Below are 23,621 nucleotides of genomic sequence, written 5' to 3'. Positions count from 1 at the left end.
AAGGATATGGGAAGTAAAATGACGTTTACCCCATTTGCGTAGAAACCCCACCACGTCCTTAACCGTAGCTGGAGAGATACTTCTAGTAACAGTCCGTGTGAAAGAAATCAGGGAGACAGACAGTCTCAGACACAGGCCCCTGTGATTGGCCCTACCTGTCTGAAGTCCGAATCTCTTCACGGGTAAAAGAAGTGTGTGCAAAAGTGGAGTACATTGAAACCCAGTGTAATTTTTAGACCACGAGAGACCATTTGGACCAGTATAGTTTCTGGATATATATATATATATCCTTAAAACTATAATACCGCTACATAGTGAAATAATTTATACTTAAAATATCAAGCCCTAGAGCTACGAAATCTTTCCTTTTTCTCCTGTTTCCATGTGAAAAAGGGCTTGGGGGCAGAGGGGCCACATCCGGATGGGTCCTAAGGGGCAGTTGTGTAATTGAAGGGAAGAGATTAAGAGACAAACAAAAGTATTGGGGCGCTCACCTCTGCCATGGCTTCAGGAACAGGTCCGAGCAGGAGAGAGAGAAAATGTCTTCGTACATCAACTTACATAGTTTTGGGCATGCAATTACAGGTAACCACATACATAATAAAGTAGGCTGTACCCTAACCCTAGAGGTCCCCTTAGTTCATTGGGGGTGGGGGTGGGGGTGGGGGGGAGTTAATGGAGTTCACTGGTAACCTGACACCAGTGCAGGGGGCAGGTAAGAGGGAGTGACTGTCCCCTGAGCAGGGAGAGCAGTTGCAACATGTCTGCTCTTATGGATAAGGCTGCTGGCCAGATAGCCAACAGCCATGTGCTTATAAGAGTTAACTTTAAGTTAGCACTGTTAGGGGAGAATATTATGGGAATTAATCTTAATTATGAGAATGTGATTGGAGACTCATCTTTAACTCACAAGTGTGAAGGCTTCCCTCCACCCAAAACCCTGGCCTCCCAGGCTTCTTAAGTATGAGAATAAAGAATTTGTTGCATACACTCTTTCTGTTTCTCAGCTCCCCACACTCCTTTGACTTCAGGGATGAAAGAAGAATTAAACTCATCGGCCCAAGGCTAATTCCTGTGAGGCAGACATGCCTCCGCCCTCTAACCGTCCCTACCAGTTTTGACTCCAACTGACCCTCCCATGATAATCTGGCCACACAGAGCTCACAGATTATGCTCACAATTAAGGAGTTGATTAGGGAAGTTAACAGATTATAATTCAGGATCAGAAATGTTAAGGCCACTGTTCTCTGGCCAGGACAGCCCCTTTGCCAGGCCCACAGGCAGACCTCTCAGTGACCCTTTGCCCCTTGGTCCCTCTGCCCTTTTAGGACATTGTTACAAAGCTCCTTTAGCATTGCTCCCGGCCCCAGGAAGCCCCCGCCCTGGCCTGTGCTGTGTCTCTGCCGCTGCCACTCCTGTCCCTCCTCTGGTGCCTTGGCTTTTTGTCTCCTGAATTTGTGAGGCTCAGCGTAGGGATCTTGGGTTTCAAAGGATACACTCCACTCCACTCCTGGCTCTTCTTTCTCAATGATAGTGAGACTCCCCCCTTCTGTGGCCAAGTGAGTCCATTTTACACACAGCAGGATGGCAGAATTGACCAATCCCCATATTAGTGTTACAAGTTTTCACAATGGCAACTAACCCTGTTAACATTTACTCACAGCCGAATCATATAATCCTATCTGCATTTTCCCTCGCCTTTTCTTAACCCAGGTGCATCAGAGAATTCATGGAAGTAAAAAGTCATATTTGACAATTCACTGGACCGCCCTTCTCAACCCCACCCCATCCTGTTCCATTCTCTTTATTTAGTAAGGTTCCAGAAATCAATAACCGTAGTATCTCATAAAAACAGTAAGCTCTTCTATAGTCTAACCTTTCAGCCTCTAAACTAGTGATGCTCAACCTTTCTAACGCCATGACCCTTTAGTACAGCCCATCATGTGGTGGTGACCCCCCCCAACCATAACATTATTTTCCTTACTACTTTAAAACTGTAACTTTCCTACTGTTATGAATCGGGCGACCCCTGTGAAAGGGGCATTCAACACCCACCAACCCCCACCGCAAAGGGTTCGCGACCCATAGATTGAGAACCACTGCTCGCAATCTGTTATTAGGGCTTGATTGTAGACCCTAAAAGAGCCTTTTCTAAAAATTTTCTTTTCATGACACATTGTTCTTACACAATGGTGATCATTTAGTCTGGACCGGGGAGACTGCCTGGAAAAACTCAGTCTCACTCCTCACACCAAACTCTAAGGATCAATCAGCTATACACGCCTAAGCATGCCAAACGGGGTCACATCTCAAAGTTAAGAGACGCAGTCCTCAGGACTGCCACGTCTTCCGGAGACTTCTGAAGCGCCAGCAGCAAACCTAGCAGTCCCCACACCACCCTCACTTCCGACCTGCCAGCTAAAAATTGAGGGTTTTCTCACTGCCTGTTCAGGATAGCAGCCTCTTAGCTCAGGAGTTCTCAGCCCACCTGCATCTAAACTGCTGGTTCTCACACTTCAGTAGTAATTCGATAGACTGCCTCATAGAACTCAGCAAGTCTTAACAGTTAAAATTATGATCCCAGTAAAGCATAAAGCATCCAAATGTCTGGGGAGATTCCCACTACAGAGTAAAATTATGATCCCAGTAAAGCATAAAGCATCCAAATGTCTGGGGAGATTCCCACTACAGAGCTCTCGTGCCCCAAAGTGGGGTGCCCTGCCCTTCACAAGCATCCCTGTCTGTCACCAACCAGGAAACCCATGGAGCTTCCACGTCCAGACCTTTATTGAGGGTCTCATTCTATAATTCAAACTCCCTCCCCTCTCCCAGTTATTCAGCCCAGAGGGTTCTTGCGGCCTTGCCGCCCCACCCAGAAGTTCACTCATTGGCGTCAGCTGTGAGTTCACTGTCTCTGGCGTCCTCAGCAGCAGGAGAAGGGCGGGGTTTAGGAGTATTTCACAGGAACCATGAACAAAGACCAAGTTCTTGGGGCAAAATCAAACCACTCAGGGAAAATAATGAACCAAATCTAGACTTGGTTAGTTGATCCGCAAACCTAACGTTCTAAATTAGGCGTGGTTCTTTAAAGTTCTGATTATTTTATTACTGAAACACTTTGATTTCCTACTGAATTTGAATACTAATTTTGGGGGTTCGAATTAAATCTTGGTCATAACTCCCTTCCCACCTCTAATTTGATTTTAACTTTTCATTTTCTAGTTTGGTGAAGATTCGTCCACCTCTAATATGATGTCTGTGAACTTTGATGTTCAGACAAATCAGAGTGATATCAGCAACTCCTTCAGGTCTTCTCCTGTAGCCCATTCTATTCTCTGGATCTGGGGCAGAGACTCTGATGCATATAGGGTAAGTCAATAGGCTATGCCAAAAGCTCGTAAGGGAATAGACCTCAACCTCACTGATAGGTAGTGATCTATCTATCACTGATCTGTTCAGTTCAGCCAACATTTATCTAACATCGAAAAGGAAGCATTGTGCTCGGTAATGGAGAAGGAAGACACAGACCCTGTCTTAGCCAGCCCTTCCCAATCAAGTAGGAAAGCAGACACTCTGACTTCACAAACCTTCGAGCTCTGCTTATGATTACCACCACCCTTAACAAGTTTTTAAACTTGACCTAGTAAGTACTTGTATGCACTTGTTTAAGCAGCTTTCTCTTGCTATGTGCGTGGTTGGGGATATAGTGGACAAACACCACGTTCCATTGGCCTTTACATTTCTCGTGAAAGATACAGACCATAAGCAACTTAATAAATAAATCTGTTTCTAAGCCACGTATATGCTAGTCAGTGGGGGATGGGATCCCAAGGTGTGAAGGCTGAGACCATGTATGTTTTGTTTGCCATCAAGTTTTCAGAACGTAATCAAGCTTCTGTTGTAACAATTCATACAACCACTCAGAATTATGTACTACACATTTTATAGAGTTTGGTAGCTGTAGCATAAGTTTTAATAAGCCTCTAGTATGATTTATATTTAGATAAGTAAACTTCTCACAAACAACAAAAAATTAGACCTCACCATTGGGGGGTGGGGATCTTAGGAAGAAATCTTAGGGCAAAAATCAAGGAAGAAACAATTTCTGTGCCACTTTTCTCAATTTAAGTATGCTTTCGGGTGCAGGTATTCAACTTTACCACACAGCGACTTAAACAGAAAAGAAATATTCTTCACCTAGCAAGAAGTTCAGATAGGGTACACTTTGAGTGTGGCTGACTTAGGGGCCCAGTGATGTCATCAGAACATCCCTTCCCTTTTTCCACCCAGACATCTAGAGGACACTTTATAGGAGAGCCTGACTACCCAGTCCCCTCTGCAGTCTTAATCCCAAAGTCTGAGCATAATTCCAGCTGCCACCAGAATTTTGTTGTGCCAAAGGTCTGGGAGAAAACTAGTAGCTGACAGGGCCAGAGCACATCACACAGGACCTGGTGAATGTCCCTGATGTGACAGGTGATATGAAGCCCAAGCCACAGACGGCACAAAGCAGTGCAAAGCCACCCACAGAAATAACCGATACATCCAGGCATAGGCCTCCCACAAAGGCAGCCAGGGATGGAAGCACCACGAGGAGAAGGAAGAAGCTAAATGGCATGCTTGGCATGGTAGTGCACACCGCCCGGTGAGGGTGAGAATCAGATAACTGGCAGAGTACTACCCCAAGGCAACCACCTTTGAGTTAGTCTGGATGGACTCTGTCAGCAAATGGAACATCTTCGGCAAGCTTTGAGATACCAGAGGGCTCCTCTTCCGCCATCCTGAAACCCACTTTAGTCTTCTTGAACCAGTGAGCTTACCAAGGCAGGGCACAGTCAAATGTCACATGTTCTGCCTCTTGCTGTTGCTGGTCGGGAGCTGCTGGCCGCAGCCCACGAGCAGCTACTTCCCTGGGCAGAGGCTTGGTTTTGCTTTTTTACCCCCCAACAGTTTTATTGGCATATAATTCACTTATCATACAATTCAATAATTCTATCACATGAAGAAGAGTTGTAAAATCATCACAATCAACTTTAGAACATTTCCCCCAACCTCCCCTGCCATCTTCCCAAGGAATCACTAATCCAGTTACTATTTCTATAGATTTACCTATCCTGGATTTCATACACAGAAAAACATTTTTTTTTAAAGTAAAACAAAAACCTCAATTGAAAACTAGAACAAATTTAAACGGATCATAGGGGAGATCAAATGGTAAGGTGCTAAATTTGAACCTTGCTGCATCTGCAACAATCCACTTCCCAATGCATTCTGCATGAGAGGAAGGCTATTCACATTCCTGGTCCACAAAGGGGGTGTTTGGGTCATAAAAGGTTAAGGTTTGTTTTCCTTTCCCAGAGACTCAAGCACGTTTTGTGGCTTATTGCCTCTGCGAATTTAAGCATAGCCAATCCCAAACCAGTTTATAGGAAAGTAGGTGGAATTGCCATAGACTGACTAATAATCTTACAAAGTATTCTTAGAAAGAATACTGCGTTATCAACCATGTCTACCACATGTATCTTAAAATATTAACATTTCTATTTAGTAGAGTGTATGTAGATTGTTTAACAGTTCATTTAACTACTGAAGAATTGACTCGAAAGAAATTTATAAGAAACTTTCTTAATTTTATTAGGACAAACAGCATGTTCTGTGGCCTAAAAGAGCCGATTGTGCCGAGAGCCACCCGAGAGTCCCAGGTGGTGGGGAATTGCCAACGTATTTTCTGCCCCCGGAAAACAAAGGACTCAGGCAAGTGCTGATGGATTTGGCAGAGCACCTGATTCTGTATGATTGTCGCCTGGCAGTTCTTTGAGAGCACCAGCCTTGGACTTGAAAGGTTAATTAAGTCTTTATCTTGACCTCACCAAAACTTGGAAAATATGAATCTTGTTCCTTTTTCTTGTGCCAGGATCCACGAGCTCAACAGTGATGATTATTCTTCAGAAGAAGAGGCCCAAACCCCAGACTGTTCCATAAGTGACTTCCGAAAAAGCCAGACTCTATCCTACTTAGTCAAAGAATTAGAGGTCCGCATGGATCTGAAAGCCAAAATGCCAGATGACCATGCACGAAAAGTAAGGCTCACTTAGGCTGGTGTTTATTGCCGTCCATTCTGGGTGATCTCAGAAGCCTCTTAGAAGGAGCAGAAAATTGGTAGAAGGCAGTTGGTGAACTTCAAATTTTTTAACTGAAAATATGGGTGAAATGTTTGAGAAGTCAGCCAGGCAGTCTTGCTATTAAAGAAGTGGAAGGCAAGTGTGTTCAGGGGAGCTGCCTCAGTAGGCCTCATCTTTGCTTCCTTGACCCACAGTGTCATGTCGATGCATAACCAAGGGCTCTCTCCGTTTACGTGGTAGAAATCATTTTGACCACTTGATTTAGCTGCGATTCCTCCGATCCTCCAGAAGTTTGTCTAAATTGTCAACTTGAACGTTCCCTCTCCATGGCCTTCAGTCAACCCGGCTTTGGCCTTCTGTGTTGTCCTTTTGTAGGAATTTGATGATTCCCTTTGCAAACATAACTCAGTGGTGCTGTTTTCCTTCATTCTTGCTGCTTTTCTGTAACTTAGTTTATTTCCAAGTGCAGATTAGGTTAGATATTAGATAAAATTCTATACATTTAGAAATGAAAAAATTACTCTCTTACTAAGAGCACAGGCCATTGCAACTGCTGTTTTTTGAAACTTAGTTTCTAAGCCATCAGCAGTTCATGACTTAACATTCAACACTTTTTGCTGAAGCAAAAAAAAAAACATGTACTGGGCACTGTTTTGGGTACTAGGAATAAAAAGTTCATGATCCATACCTTAGAGTTGCTCACAGTATATAAATACTGCAAAAGAATACAGAATAGATTTCATTGGGATGTGGTGGTTTTCCAACTAAGGGAACTAACATGTTTTCACATGCTCCTGTGTTCTAAATAATTATTCCGTTCCAGACACTTCAGTTGACCTTAATGGAGATTCATAGATAATGCGCGTGTGTGTGTGTGTGTGTGTGTGTGTGTGTGTGTGTGTGTGTTTTCATTTTACTGGAAGATTTAAAATACAGAAAAATTAAAGAGAATAGTATGATAAAGTCTGTGTATCCAAATTAAGCCATAACCTCCTCACAGCCAACCTTGTTACTTCTCAATGAGTATTTAACAAAATCAGAAATAAAAATGTATTATTACCTATATTGTCCTTAAGAGCAGTGAACGCCAATAGGTTAACTCCTGTTGTCGTGTTAATGCCCACATATATGTGATTAAAATATCTATTCAAATTAGCTGTTCCAGAGGAACTCAAGTAAAATCTTGGCCATCTGTAAAATTGATTTTCAAATGTCTTCCTGATTATTTTAAATTGAGTCAGGCTTCCTTTTGCTGTTTTCAGGTTTTGCTTTCCCGTATTAATAACTATACTATCCCAGAAGAAGAAATCGGGTCTTTCTTATTTCACGCTATTAACAAGGTGAGTCTCACTTCTTAACCTTGAAGGCTTAGTGTTCCCCTGTTTGCTGTCCAGTCCATTCTAGCTGCGAGCAACCCCAGTTGACAGCGTGGAACTCCCCCACAGGGGGTCCTAGGCTGGCACCCTTAGGAAGCAGGTCGCCGCCAGACCTTGTCTCCCACAGAGCTGGCTGGTGGAGTCTTGACTGATGACCTTTAGGTTAGCAGCTAGCTACTTAACCGTTGTTCCCCCAGGCTGTGTGTCAAAACGTACTTATTGAAATCCAGTTTAGAGCAAATATGCTGTGATGTGTAGAATAAGTCCCACAGTCCTGTATTAACCAAACTGTGGGGGTTTTCAGCCAAATGCTCCCGTCTGGCTCATCCTCAACGAGGCGGGGCTGTACTGGAGAGCAGTGGGAAACAGCACCTTTGCCATCGCCTGTCTTCAGAGGGCTTTGAACTTAGCCCCACTTCAATACCAAGACATTCCTCTTGTCAACTTGGCCAACCTCTTGATCCACTATGGTCTGCACCTCGATGCCACTAAGCTGCTCCTGCAGGCTTTAGCCATCAACAGCTCAGAGGTGAGCCTTCCTCTTTCTCTGTAGCTCCGTGTGCATACAAGGTGTGGGGGGTTCACATTCAAGATACAATTTGTGTGGTTCTAAAGAGGGCCTAGAAATGTCGTGTTGTGTTTTTCTGAGTTTATACATTTCTAAATTTCTAGAGAGAGCCTAAAAACTTCTGTTTTGTTTTTCCTTTGGCTCTGTTCCTCTTTTTATTTTACAATGAATGAGATTTATAATTGTACAGTTAGTATTTTAGAAATTTACACTGAAATAAGGGTGGCAGCACTTTCTGAAAATATACTGCCTCTACCTGCAACATCTGGTTCCGAACTTAGCTTAGCTCTCTATCACATGCACTGCTTACCATTGTCACACTTCACAACTTTCACTTCGCGATTATCTTTATATCAACCAAACCAGAGCACAGCTTAAACGTCTTTTTGATAAGATTAGAAAGTACCGGGACCCTCCCACCTCGTCCACAGAGTTACGTCACTGCTTTGTGGTTAGTTAGTGTTTCATAGTTTCTGAAAGGCCACTTTGCTTTTTTATGTTAAAATCAGGATGCATGTTGAAATCAATGGCCTCTTAGGTTTGATGGAACACGGGTTTTAATGAACATGCAATTAAATTGGTTTTATAGCTAATGTCTCAGCCACTGCCATCAAGTCAAAACTGAGTCATAGCAACCCCACAGGACAGGGTAGAACGGCCCCTGTGGTTTTTTGAGACTGTCACTCTTTACAGGAGTAGGACACCCACCCACCCCCAATCATTCGCCCAAGGAGTGACTTGACTGGTGGCTTTGAACTGCTAACCTTGTAGTCAGCGGCCCAATACGTAACCGGTATATCAGCAAGGCTCCATTGGGATTTGTTTAAGGCACCCAGAAAGTAAGGTTTTCAGCCATGAGAAGGCAACAGCACCTATTTGAGAGTTTCCTTTGAAGTTCTCAACTGAATTTTAAGCCATAGTTTACAATCTATCTGCTATATTGCAAGTTAAGTTGCAAAAGAAGTACATCAAATATTTATGAAATGCGTCCTGTGTGCCAGGTGCTGGGACATTGTAAACAGATGCTGTGCATGGATGTGTTGGAACGGGGAGCCAAATGGAAGGCTCAACACAGCTGTGTTCTCCTCCGTCCTGCACTTGCTGCTGCCAGCAGCCCAGGCAGTTAGGCCATATTCTTCCAAAGAAAGAAAACTCCTTCCGAGATCAGTTATCTCTCTGTACTTTAAAACTGCTGTTGGTGCTGCAGCAGAAATAGAAAGATGAATTAATGGTTCGAATCTCGGGGGGGCGGGGGTGGGGGGGAGGCGGGGACGGGACAAACTCACTACCACCAAGTCAGTTCTGACTCGTTTCAGCCTTCTAAGACAGAGTAGAAACCCTCCGCCCCCCCTTTTGAGACTATCACTCTTAATGGGAATAGAAAGCCCCATTTTCCTCCCATGGACCAGAGTAGAGGCCAAAAAAACAGACCTTAACAAGGGCCCCCTCCCTCAAACTCTCAGCATTTGTAAGTAGTTCCATGGAAGCTTTTCTTTAGGGTAAATATGTCATAGTCTTGCACCTCGACTGTGCAGGTGATTTTAAAACTTCATTATATTAAAAAATGTATTACTACATAGTTGCTGTACCATTCATATATACAATTGTGTGTGTGTGTTATGTATGTTGAATGCACAGATATGCCATAGCTTCCTCTTCTGTTGCTGAGCATGTAGATTGCTGACAGTACTTATCTATTCGCAATAATGATTTGCTCACTGTCTTTCTGAGCCAGTTCTGTGTTTCCGATGATTTTGTAGGAAAGATTTCTAGATCAGTAACAGAATGAGTATTTTGATGGCTATGGAAACAAAATGCCAAGAGTCCACCAAATGATGTAGGCCAGTATACATTGCCACCATGGAGGCCTGAAACTACCCAATCCTCTTAAGCTCACCAGAATTTGGCATCTGAAATAACTACTGATGTTTGTTCATTGCTTTAGAGTAAGCAAATTTACATGTAGTAACTCACTTAATCTTCTCAAAGCTCCTACAAGGTAGAATTTATCCACTTAGGAGGAAAAGGATTTACTTAAAGTCATGGAGCATAGAACTCAGGGACATTGGCCACAGAGCGCACACTCCTCATCAGCGTTACACTGCTTCCAACCACTTTATCAGCATTCACATCTCTGTTGCAGCATCAGTTTGTCTTTCCATTGTATCTTTTCTTTTTTTAATCCTTTTATTGGGGGATCGTATAGCTCTTACCACAATCCATACATCCATCCATTGTATCAGGCACATTTGTACATATGGTGCCATCATCATCCCTTATATCTTTTAAGTCAAAGTTTGTGTATGCATTTTATAGATTTGGCTAGGTAGAAGTTAGGTGTTTTGTTTTCCATTTCATATGTATATTTTATGAACTCTAGATATATCAAAACCTTTTAAGTGCCATATGTCAAAACGCTTTTCCCGTGCATTGCCTTTTTAGTTCAGCTGTTTAAAAACCCTTGAATTTGTCAGTCATTTCCATTGCAACTCTTAATCACCAGGAGCTTGAAAAATTAATTCTGTTTTGTTTTATATAGTCTCGTTGCTGTTTTGGGTTTTTTTTTAATCATTTTATTAGGGACTCATACAATTCTTATCATAATCCATACATACATCAATTGTGTAAAGTACATTTGTACATTCATTGCCCTCATCCTCAAAACATTTGCTCTCCACTTAGGCCCACCCTGGCATCAGCTCCTCGTTTTTTTCCCCCTCCCTCCCTGCTCCCCCCTCCCTCATGAACCCTTGATAACTTATAAACTATTATTTTGTCATATCTTGCCCTGTCCGACGTCTCCCTTCACCCACTTTCCTGTTGTTCAACCCCTAAGGAGGAGGTCACATGTAGATCCTTGTAATTGGTTCCCCCTTTCCAACCCACCCTCCCTCTACGCTCCCAGTATCGCCACTCACACCACTGGTCCTGAAGGGATCACCTGCCCTGGATCCCCTGTGTTTCTAGTTCCTATCTGTACCAGTGATTCCAGTTCCTATCTGTACCAGTGTACATCCTCTGGTCTAGCCAGACTCCAGACTTGCAAGGTAGAATTGGGATCATGATAGTGCGGGGGGTGGGGGTCATTTAGGAACTAGAGGAAAGTTGTATTTTTCATCGCTGCTACATCGCACCCTGACTGGCAGTCTCGTAGCTGTTTTATAGTTTCAGGTTGTGCATGTAGGTCCGTGACCCATTCCAAGGTAAATGATCTCGAGGGCATTCTTCTCCACATGAATACCCAACTATGCCAGCACCCCATCTTGAGAAGATTATCCTTTCCCTGTTGCACCACGGGAGCCCTTGCGCTCAGCTCCAGGCCCCTTACGTGGAACTGCTGTGTGGGTGTCCAGGAATCCAGGGAAGAAGAATAATGTTTAGAAACTGATTGTGGTAGCGATTGTACCGTTCTGCTGGATGTGATTGAGTGATATAACATATGTATGTATTAACCGAATTAATAATGACGTTTACAAAATAAATCAAACTAAGGCCCATTGCTCTGAAAAAGATCACACAGGAGGGCCTGGACAGAGTGGGAGGAAAATGTAGATCAAAACTCAAAATCATAAAAAAGATCAAACTTACTGGTCTATCAGAGACTGGTAGAACCCTAAGACTATAACCCCTAGACGCCTATCACACTGGGAACTCAACTCACCTTTGTGGCTCACCTTTCAGCCAGATGATAGAAAGATTTATACAGTGAATAATAACCCCAGGGAGATACCCACTCTTTAGAGCAAGCAAGTCAATGCATTCTTATACTTGTTGGTAGAGTGAAAATTTATACATCCTCGTTGGAAACCTAGTAACTGTAGCTACTTACAAAATACAGTGAAACCTGTGAGAGCCAGAACTCTGCAGGACTGCTTTGTTTTCTCAGGTCTAGCAAGTTTTTTGCCATTAACAGCGAGCAGCCTTTCCACTTTTCTGTTGTTCTCTAGTGGTGGAAAATGATAATGATTTCCTTCTCTGACAGGTTTCCATCCGACACAGGCTCCTTTCTCAGGTTTTAAGTTATCCACCTGTCTTCTGACCCACAGCTAAGTCTGTACCTGAGGAAAATGAGTATTTATGTCTCCCAAAGACATTTACAAGAATGCTCGTAGTAGTTCTGTTCATAAAAGCTAGAAACTGAAAGCAAAACATATGTCTGTGAGTCGGAGAATGGATGGACAAGCTGGTATATTGAGAAATGGAGAATTTGATATCCATTTAGAAGAAGAATGAACTGATACTGACTGCTGAGACTAAAATGGACAGTTAGCCCAAAACTTTTATGGGGTGACATGGCCTAAGAGAAGTCAAAAGACACAGTTTCAGGGTTTTCTATTTCAGAAAATATCAGTCCATTAACCTTCTTTGTTTTCTGGTGTTTTGTTTTGTTTGTTTTTGTTTTCCTTCTTCTTCACAGCCCCTGACCTTTCTGAGCCTGGGAAATGCTTACCTGGCTCTGAAGAATATTAGTGGGGCACTTGAGGCCTTTAGGAAAGCTTTGACATTAACTGCCAAGTGCCCAGAGTGCGAAAGCAGCCTGAAACTGATCCGGTGTATGCAGTTCTACCCTTTCCTGTACAACGTCACCTCCTCTGATTGCAGTGGTAAGCAGCTGGTCAGCGCTGGCACCATCATGAGCTTAAGAATGAGCTGTTGTTCTGATCAGCAGATCCCACAGAATGGTTTTCTCAGCTCCCCTGAGGAGTTCACACCGTTTGTATCATTCTGGATGCGTACGGAAGCCATGAATGCTGTAGAGCAGTAAGGTTTGGTTCTCCCTAGAGGCCAGGCTGGGGAAAGGCTGTCAGCATATGTTCAACTGGGGCTGCTGGGCCAGGAGGTTTATCTTCCAAATCTCTGGAGTTTTCAAATGGCCAGTATTGTGGGATGAATGTTTTTTTCTGCTCATCGAGTCAAATTGAATAATAGGACTTGAGGCAGTATCCCCACAAACTCAGTCAGTCATTGAAATGCATCCTCATCTCTCAGTGAAAGCGAGATCCAGACCTTTACTGCATCTTTGACTAGACGCCTACATTACATGAGCTCTTCATGGCCCCGTCCAGCTCTGTCCACATGTGCATTAAGGGTATCTACGTGGGTAGAAAAATCAACACTTAAAATTGTTGGAAGTTCATCCATTCCTGGGGCCCTTCTTCAAGTCCCCTGAATGTTTGGTTATGTACTTAGGTAAGCTTCAGTTTGAGGGGACAAATCTGCAGTGGGACTCCCAGCCTCAAACTGTGGTGGATGCAGTTTGCATGTGTGTATCGTGATTTCTTATCCTTGGTGGAGCATGCCGTGGGTGGTCCATGCAAACTGGACCATAGTGCTCAAGCAGAGAGTCATCTGCCTAGGCCTTCATGTAAGAGACTCCAGAGAGGCTCACTGGCGAAAGTGACGGGTCTAAAAGACATCGTTACTTACCTGTAGATGTGGAAGCTGAAACTTGTTTTTCAGGTTTCCTGTCTTTAGGACTGCCTTAGGACGTTCCCAGAATGGCCTGATCAGAGACATTGGGTTGAATGGAAGCGGTCCTAAAAGCGTACACAGAGAACATGCGATTGGATCCCAGTCGTGTTCACCGTTTTCAAACATCAGGGACCAGGTTTTAAGTTGAGAAACCAAAATCTGTCAGCAACATCACACAGCTCAGTTGTTGAGCACAGTCTGAACTAGAGTTTGTACACGAATGCAATAGATCGAACATAGTACTTTAGCAAGATAATGTAGTGTAGTGCTCAGCATCAGTCACACAGGTTCGTGTTTGAGCCCCAGCCCTGCCGTTACGGTCTGCCTGGTTCCAGTGAAAGAAGTTAACTGTCCTTCACAGAATGAAAGACCGAAAAACTACCTCACACACTTGTTGGAAAGCTTATCATGTGGTAGATGTTGAATACAAAATACCAAGTACTGAGAATTTTCAAGGTGCACATTATGGGCCTTTGGCAGTTGTACTTGATCCTAGAACATATGTGGGTTATCCAAGAACAGCCTTGGAAGCAGGATTTTGCTTTTTCAGTTTGCCATTTGTAGGACCTCTTATTTAAGTTACATCTCCCTCACTATTCTTGTACCCCTTTCCTGTTTTTGGAAAGGAGATTTGTGTGTGTGTGTTTTTGTTGTGTAGCTCCAGCTGTGTATACATGAGGACCCTTGCCGAAGAAGTCTTTTTTTGTTGTCATCAGTAGTAGGTGATTTTGTTTAGCATTTCCATTTCTTAAAATTTCTTCTTATACTATGCCACTGATGTCAAAAGAGGAAATTCCATTGTCTTGTATCTTTCTCCTAGAATATAGCCCACCTATGCCTGGAAAAGTAATATTTGGGAGCAGGTCTTGTTGAGGGTGGTGGTATCTGGTACTCCACATTATTCCCAAATATCATTGGATCCAGTGTAATGACAACAGAAGAAATGCATTTGATGCAGACAGAGAAAACACTGTATTTCATCATTTCAGAACTCATCAATTTCATAAACATGGAAATTTTAGTTCTTTTGATATGCTCTATTGTACTTACCTGGTTTACTAATTAACAGGTCTTTACTCAAATTGGCTAAGGTCAGTAGAAGAAATTATTAAAGATCAACCTAAATTATTAAAGACCAGCCTAAAGAGCATGACTTAGGAAACAATCCAGCATCTGCCAATATTTGAATATTGATACTCTAATCTGTCTCAAGTTTGTCTTATGATAGTACAAAGGTTTCAGCCAAGGGCTTTATATTGTAGTTGGATTTTGCTAGATTAAGCCGTCCTTGCTACATTGATCTCTTTTGCCGCCAAAACAATTCACTTAAGGAAAATCTGAAAAGCTACAAATTTAGGATCTTTTAAAATGAGCTTTTTGATATCAAAAGTAGTTCAGTACTCATGGAAAATTTTGTAAAAATCATTTTTATGACCATTATTGTTAGTCATTCACAAATTATTTCCTTTAAGCTACATTTCTAGTAGCTATTTTTAGAGCAACAGTAATATGAAGTAATGTTTTGAGTAGTGTGAGCTTCATGGTAAAATCCTAGGCACTATGTGAACATCAGCAAGTATTTCACTGCTTGTCATAGAAGACTTTTCCACACAGACTTATTTTTCTTGGGATGCCTGCACAGGTGGTGTATTCCTCTTGCCTTTGGGGCCTGATAAGTTCATCTCAAAATTTCTCCCACTGGTAGGAGCTAAAGATTTCAGTTAGTACCGAATTATTTATTTGACAGTTTATGCAAACTTTTGTGAACCTAGAAATGATTTTTCCAACTGTTGCTTGTTAGATGCAGCTGTTCTTACAGTTTCTGCTTGTCATCTTTCTTCTAAATAGTCTTTAACAAATACTGCTTTTTTCATGGGTCATTTTACATTGCCATCACAACTTCAAGGATGTTAGGAAGGAAACCTACCGGACTGATTGTTTTAATTGCCCACTCTCCAGCTGACTAAAGGAGATGTAAGTGCTTCGAACTTCAACTAAGCATTTTGTTTTGCCAGTCTTGAAATACATATTCTTTCCCACATCAATATGTTGGTCACTTTACAATTTCATTTCACTTAAATAGAACCGAATTGGTCACATGAAACAAAACTCATTCTTCAATAAGAATACATTTGGCCCTTTTGAAAAAAAAAAAATAATAATAATCTGTTAAATTGTGATTTTTGGGGGGCGGGGGTAGTATAAACAATTTACAAGGTCTCTAAATCACTCAACATTAAACAATGGAATTTTGTTTCTGTGGGACACAGAAAGGTCTCTCAGAGGATGAAACGTCCTAAAGCAGCAATGATTCTCTCCTGTGGACCGGAAAGCGGAAAATAATTCTTGAGAACAACATAAGGAACCCGATTGAATGTCCGGTCCGTGGAGGAGTTCAGCAATGCGTAGGGAAGGCAGTGCAGCACGGGCTCTTTTCCAAGTTTTATTACCCCAAATAGTTGCGAAGTACTGTATATACTCATGTGTAAGCCAGGTTTTTCGGCACTTTTTAAAAAATTTAAATACTTTTTATATTTATTTATTTTTTAAATCATTTTATTGGGGGCTTATACAATTCTTATAACAATCCATCCATCCATTGTGTCAAGCACATTTGTGCATCTGTTGCCCTCATCATTCTCAAAACATTTGCTTTCCACTTGAGCCCTTGGTATCAGCTCCTCATTTTTTCCCCTCCCTCCCCGCTCCCCCCTACCTCATGAACCCTTTATAATTCATAAATTATTATTATTTTGTCATATATTACACTGTCCAATGTCTCCCTTTACCCACTTTTCTGTTGTCCTTCCCCCAGGGACGAGGTTATATGTAGATCTTTGTAATCTGTTCCCCCTTTCTACCCCACCTTCCCTCCACCCTCCAGGTATCACCACTCTCAGCACTGGTCCTGAAGGGATCATCGTCCTGGATTACCTGTGTTTCCAGTTCCTATCTGTACCAGTGTACATCCTCTGGTCTAGCCAGATTTGTAAGGTAGAATCGGGATCATGATAGTGAGGAGTGGGGGGGAAGGAAGCATTCAAGAACTAGAGGAAAGTTGTATGTTTGTTTTATCGTTGCTACCCTGCATCCTGACTGGCTCGTCTCCTCCCTGCGACCCTTCAGTAAGGGGGTGTCCAGTTCCCTACAGATGGGCTTTGGGTCTCCACTCTGCACTCACCCTCGTTTACAATGATATGAGTTTTGTTCTTGTTTCGGCACATTTTTTATGTGGTTTTTGTGGTAAAATTAGGTGCCTCGTTAGATATTACCTTCTGATGCCTGTTACCTGATCCGGTCGACATCTCATGATCACACAGACTGGTGTGCTTCTTCCATGTGGGCTTTGTTGTTTCTCAGCTAGATGGATGCTTGTTTATCTTCAAGCCTTTAAGCCCCCAGACACTTTATCTTTTCATAGCCCGGTACCATCAGCTTTCTTCACCACATTTCCTTATGCACCCACTTTGTCTTCAGCTATAGTGTTGGGAAAGTGAGTATCTCAGAGAGCCAGATTACTAGAACAAAGTGTTCTTGTGTTGAGGGAGTACTTGAGTTGAAGCCCAATGTCCATCTGCTTCCTTAATACTAAACCTATAAATATATGTAGCTAGATCTATTTCCCCATCGTCATAGATAAATATATTAACGTATGTACATGCCTGTGTTTAGACCTCTATAAATGTCCTTTGCCTCCTAGTTCTTCCCTCTATTTCCTTTTACTTTCCTCTTTTCTCACTATCGTGTTCAGCCTTCATTTGGGTTTCAGTAATTCCTCTCGGTTACATTGCCCTTGATCAAGCCCTAACCTACCTCCTACACCCTCTTCACCATCGTTTTTTGGTCACTTGTTCCCTTGTCCCTGGGTTTGTTAACACCCACTTCCTTTTCCCCCGCCTCCCCCTCTTCCATGTTCCCCCAGAACTGTCGTCCTGTTGTTCTCTGTTCCGGCTTGTTTATCCCTCCTATCCCATCCAGTTAGACATGAGAGACAACAATAGGCACAAACACAAGACGGAGCACAACAATAGAAAATAAAGCAATAGCTGCAACAGCAGCAACCACAACAAAAAAAGGCAACAACATAAAAAAGAAAACCCTATAAATAGTTCAAGGTCTATTTGTTGTCCTTTATGAGTGTTTTCCAGTCCTGTGTGATGGGGCACCACGCCTGCCCCCCAGGCTAATTTCGGTGTTCCCTAGGGACTTCATTGCTGTGCTCCCCTTGCTGCTCTGTTGCATGCCCCCAGCGTCTTGCCTCTGTGGTGGGGTCAGGGCTGGCACTGTTCCCTCCATGTGTCTCTAGTGTTGTATCCCGTGGTGCTATGGGTCAGTGGGGAATATCTTGTCTCCTGGTGGGGCCGGTCCTATGGTCCTCTCTGCATTGGCTGCTCAGAGCAGGAATATTGTCCTCAGGGCTTGGTGGGCCGGATGTGCTTCACCCTTTTTCCCTCTCCCCATGTTTGCTCCTGTGTGCTCTGATCAGACACGTCCCTCTCCCTGAGCTGTAGCTTCAGTGCTGTCCTCTGAAGTAAATTCTTCTGGGGGTAGAGGGGGGAGGGGGCTGTCCACTTAGTTGGTAATATGGCTGGCCCCTCGAGCCTCTTTATTGGTTCCATGCTTCATGCCAGTGTGTTGTGTTCTTGTCTTGGAGCACCAGGTTGAAGTCTTGTCCCTGTTTCCCTGTGGAGATACAAACAACATCCTCCCCTTGGGTCGGTTATTGCCCTATTCCCCCGGCTACCCATGTCTTTTTTTTTTTTCCCCTCCTTTTAGTTGGCTACCATATGTATCCCTGGGTTTAGCCTGGCCCCTGCCATATTACCTGGACCTCACCCCAGGAATGCCATTCTGATCTTATATAGGTAGGCAAACCAACAATAATGGAGACCAAACAAAAAACAAATGATCAAATAAAAAGGGGAAAAGATAGCCCCAAAAGCATACACAATTCCAGATATGACTATCTCCCCACCTTTCCTGGAGGGTTCCTGGAACTGCCCCTCCTAGCCTAAAGTCTATTTTGGGGGCTTCTCAGGGGCTTTGTGGCTTGGCTTTGCTCCCATTGCCAATCTGCTATGTTCCCTTCTTCGTTTGCCCCACTGTGGGGGGATCAGGCTGGACTCACTCCTCGCCATATGTCCCCTGTATTGTCCTCTGTTCAGCTAAGGGACTTCATGTCTCGAGCTGTGTCTGCCCTACAGTCTTCTCCGTGCCTTAGCATCTCTGTGCAGGCGATGTCTTGGTAGTCTTAAAATATAATGCAGGTTACTGTGTAAGGTGTACTTGAAAACATACACTAGAGGAAAAAAATCAAAGAATTCCCAAATGATGTGTATGAGCTTTACTGTCTGTCCCAGGGTGTAGATGAATGGCTTACGCTGCCATCTTTGCAGTGTTCCCGTGTGTACAGACAGCATCAGCTGAGACCAGGAGACCTCCTTTTAGGATTGCGTCATTGACTGTGACCCTAGTCTTTGTTGCCCACCCTACATTTATAGCTGGCAGCTGAAAGCCGTTTCAGTGTTCGGATTTTGAAGAAATAAATCCTGCATCTTGCTGCCCTCTTGTGAGCTGTCTGATAACGAAAACCAATCCCATTGCTGTCCAGTGGATTCTGACTCCTAGCAACCTACAGACTGTAATAGCACTGCCCCATAGGCTTTCCGTGGAGTTTTCTGTAAATCTTTACAGAAGCAGACTCAGAGTTTCCCCTTAAGGAGTGGCGGTTGTTGGATTCAAACCAGTGATCTTTTGGGTAGCAGCACCAAGCCTCCTTATCCACCATAGCAAACCAAACTGACTGCTGCCGAGTCTGCATGGACTCTTAGTGAGTTACAGGACAGGGTGGAACTGCTCCTGTGGGTTTCTGAGACTGGAAATCTCCGGAGTTGAAAGCCTCCTCTTTCTCCCGAGGAGTAGCTCCATGCTAAGCACCACACCATACACTACCTGCAATTGAGGACCTTTATTTCACTGCATCCTTCATAAGAATTAATAAAGATGTTTTGTTTTGTTTTGTTTTAAGGCATAATCTCAAAGGCTTAAGTTTTATAGCAAACCAAAACCCAGGACACAGAATGACCATATATGACAGGGTGGGGCTATTCCTGACAGTTTCTGAGACTCTTAACGGGAGCAGATAGCCTCATCTCCCCTGAGGAGAGCCCGGTGGGTTTGAACTGCTGACCTTTAAGTTAGGAGCCCAAGAACTAACCCACTGCATCCCTAGAGCTCCTAATACAATTAATACCCTGTCCAGTCACCATATCCATTTAATTCTGTAGGAATTCATTGATTGCCGGTTTCAAAATTCAAGCACAGTATCCCACAAAACCAAATTCCTAGATTCTTGTATGTTTTCAATTAAAAACAGAAGCCAGGTCAGCTCCAAATCTGGAACATGTGTGCACAGGGGTTCCCGAGGCTAGAAGGGAAGCACGCACCCACACTCTTGTTCCTGGGTTTCCGTGCTTTGTTGTTGGCTCATCTGACTCATTCCCCTCACCCAGAGGGAAGGACGCTAGCACCAGCCTGCCTACTTCAAGTTCTCTCTGTGACATTGCACTTCAGAGTCAGATGGCACATAGCCATTGTGCCCAAACCACCTGCAAAGAAGTCCATACTGAGAGCAGCTCTAAGGAGCCCTGACTTCTGCTGAGGTGGCTTCTTCTCTGTCTGCCCACTTAGAGGATGGTGCAGGGCAAGCGAAGGGAGACACCTGCCTGCACCTGCCCCACAGGTACAGTCATCAGCAACCTAGGTTTCACCTCCAATCGAGGCAGTTGTTAGCCGTGGTTTCCTTATCGGTGTTCCCTAAAAGTCCTCCCATAGAGAATAAGCGTTTCTCCATTTCAGAAGGGGAAGAAGCTCCACCACATGGATTTGTCCAGGTTCGTGCTGTAAGGCTTGAGGTCATGTAGGATTTTGCATTCTTTCTCTGGAATATCCCTCTTGATTACAGGATCCGTTGGACTCTCCATCACAGCCTCTGGAGGTAGAAACTCTAAAGGCATCTGGGCCCGGGAAGGCATCTTTTTCCATGAGGCGATACAGTGCCATATACTTCCCCGCATTCTATGGAAGTCCCTGGGAATTCGCAGCTTGTTCCGAAGGGAGCTCTCCCTGGTGTGGTGCCAGAGCCCCACCTGCCACCTGCAGTCTCAAGGGCCCTGGTCATATTTGGATGTGACATTGCATAGCCATGGAGAACAGCTGAAAGATAGACTTTTGTTCACATCAAGATTGATTTACTATTCTTTCTGAAAAGCGGGCTATGCTACAAGAAAAATATTAAATTATGGCATGAGATGGCTAAAACTATAATAAAATGAAACATTCCCATTGTTTCTAAGTTACTAGCTACCCCCGTAAAGGTCTTCTGGCTCTACGATTCGAATGCAGTGAGCAGAAATAGAAGGACCGACGCACAGAGCACTAAAGTCAGTCATGTCTTTTAAGGAGGGTTTCTCTGTGTTTCTCACCACAATGCTTCTGACACGGTAGGATTTCTAGAAGCCAGGAGAAAGGAAATGTGTAACAGTAAAACAAAGTAGGATAGTGGGAGTGCCTTGAGAAGTCCCACTGCTCACGAAGACGCCTTTCCAATAGTTGTTACTCACCTGTGGTAACCTAAGATTCAAGTTCAAATCTTAGCTCCCATTATAAATAAAATTAATTATTGCGTATGCCCTGGTTCATTCTGTAATGAATGTTGTTGTAGGTACTGACTAGTCTGGTCCCATAATGATGTACAGTCTCGGAAGCCCTGGGGACAGTTCTCTGTCCGCAGGGTGGCTGTGAGTCGGAATCAGCAGTGAGTCAATGGGAGTCATTTTTTTGGGGGGGGGTCATTTTTAAAAAATTATAATAATTTTTTAATATTCTTGTCTAGAGAATCCATTTTTTACTCATATCATAGGTCAAATGGGACCTCATGGGACACAGTAGAATGGCCCCATCAGGCTTCCTAAGCTGTATGTGTCCTCTTTATGGGAGCAAATCACCAGGTCTTTGTTACTCAGTGCTGGAGGGTAGTTCAAGCTACAACCTTCTGGTTGAGAGGCAAGTACTTAACTGTTGTGCCGCCAGGGCGCCTTATGTAATACTTAGCATAAGATTGTCAGAGTCCTTAGTGTGAAAGAAAACAAAGTGCATGGGTGGAAGAACGTGTGGGGGTGGGGTAGACGAGCAATGGTACATCCTAGAGGGAGCGAAAGGGAAGTGCTGCTTTAATCTAACATGGTATCGGTAGTCTTTTGCCATATTGTAAGACAGTGAACTCACATCATCTACTAAAAATAGACTTAAGAGAGCAGAGAAGATTGTAAAACTAATGTCCGGATCCACTGAGTATCTTGTTGTTGTTGCCGGGTGCCATCAGGCAACCCTGTGTACAGTAGAAGGAAACGCTGCCCGGTCCTGGGCCATCGTCACAGCTGTTCTGCGTGAGCCATCGTTGCAGCCACTGTGGCAGTCCATCTTGTCAAGGGCCTTCTTTTATCTCTCTGCCCCTCTGCTTTACCCGCATGATGCCCTACTCCAGGCATGGTCTCTCCTGACGTGTCCAAAGGACGTGAGACCCGGTCTTGCTTCTAAGGAGAATTCTGGCTGTACTTCTTCCAGGACAGATTTGTTTGTCCTTCTGGCAGACCATGGGACTCTCACTATCCTTGGCACCATCATTTACATGCATCAGTTCTGCAGTCTTCCTTGTTCAGTGTCCCACTTTCACATGCAGATGAGGTGATTGAAATACCATAGCTTGGGTCAGGTGCACCTTAGCCATCAAAGTGACCTCCTTGCTTCTCACCCTTTTAAAGTGGTCTTGTGAAGCAGAGTTACCCATGCATTCCATTCTTTGGACTGCGCCTTCCATGAGCATTGATTGTGGATCCAAGCAAGACAAGATCCTTGACAACAGTCATTTCTCTCTTTATCGTGATGTGACCTATTGGTCCAGCTGTGAGGATTCTGGTCTTCTTTTTACATTGAGTTGTAAAAGTTGGCAATCCTTGATCTTCTTCAGCAAATACTTCGATTCCTTATCACTGTCAGCAAGCAAGGTTGTGTCATCTGTATATCTCAGGTTGTCAGTAAGCCGTCTGCCAAACCTGATGCCACATTATTCTTCATATAATCAAAGTATTTTAGGTTCAGATGTGCTGAGCCAATTAATCTGATTTAATTGCTGTTTTCCTCTAAAAGACTTATAAAATGGATTTAATGCTGCCTCAAACTATACACACGCAGCCTCCCAGAAAACTCAGATTGGGAAGACATCCTGGTAAATTCCATCCTGGAGATTCTGAGTCAGAATAGCTAAAATGCCTTGTTGAACCTGATGACACTGAGGTCACACCTTCTACCTGTGCAACGGCTCGCCCAGGCCGACCACAAGAATAACAGCAGTAGGCCGTATGCGAGAGGAGCAGTGGACAGTGCTCAGCTGCTAAGCAACAAGTCACCAAAGTAGTCTCTCCCTTTGAAGAAAAACCACACTGCTCCATCAGATGCTAAATCTCATTTTCTTCTGGGACCTTGATATCGGAAGCATTTTCTCAGGTTTCTTACAATGTTTTCCATCTCCAGCATTTCCTGTGTTTCTCTCATGAGGTGGCAACCCTTTCACCACCACCCCACACACACCCTGCTCAGGAGATAGTCTTATTTGTCCTCATAAGTAACTCTCAGTTTCCTTTTCAGGCGAGCCCACCCCTGCTAGAAGACTAGAAGCTAGTTGTCTGAAGCGTTCTGGTTCTCCCTCAGACAGCTGGAAGGAGTAATTAAAGAATTAGGCAATTTGGCCTGCTATTATTAGCCTAGCTCCTTACATGAAGCATGCGGGGCATTTTAAACTGTCAGCATAAGAGAGTTAGTATTAGCAGTTCTAATCTTAAAGTCTATTTTGTTTCCATTTCATAATTTTGATGCCTGTTTCCTAGATATTTTTTTAAACATTTTATTAGGAGCTCATACAACTGTTATTGCGTACACCCATCAATTGTGTAAAGCGCATTGTACATCATTCTCAGAACATTTTCTCTCCACTTAAACCCCCGACATTAGGTCCTCATTTTCCCC

At 43.6% G+C, this 23,621-nt stretch overlaps 1 protein-coding gene across 1 annotated transcript in view; it reads left to right on the top strand.

The window, feature by feature from the left end:
- TTC17 (tetratricopeptide repeat domain 17) overlaps window positions 1–23,621 on the top strand; it is a 119,736-nt gene that overhangs the window by 49,098 nt on the left and 47,017 nt on the right. Inside the window, exons 11-16 of the mRNA XM_045291124.1 lie at window positions 3,223–3,369; window positions 5,639–5,754; window positions 5,915–6,080; window positions 7,385–7,462; window positions 7,803–8,027; window positions 12,484–12,670. Coding sequence (XP_045147059.1) covers window positions 3,223–3,369; window positions 5,639–5,754; window positions 5,915–6,080; window positions 7,385–7,462; window positions 7,803–8,027; window positions 12,484–12,670 — 919 coding nt within the window. The remainder of the gene's footprint in view (window positions 1–3,222; window positions 3,370–5,638; window positions 5,755–5,914; window positions 6,081–7,384; window positions 7,463–7,802; window positions 8,028–12,483; window positions 12,671–23,621) is intronic.

The sequence above is a fragment of the Echinops telfairi genome, unplaced genomic scaffold, assembly GCF_000313985.2.
Source record: "Echinops telfairi isolate 266 unplaced genomic scaffold, ASM31398v2 ScPeMD7_60;HRSCAF=208, whole genome shotgun sequence".
In the NCBI taxonomy this organism is placed as follows: domain Eukaryota; kingdom Metazoa; phylum Chordata; class Mammalia; order Afrosoricida; family Tenrecidae; genus Echinops; species Echinops telfairi.
This window is presented reverse-complemented; position numbering and strand designations above follow the sequence as displayed.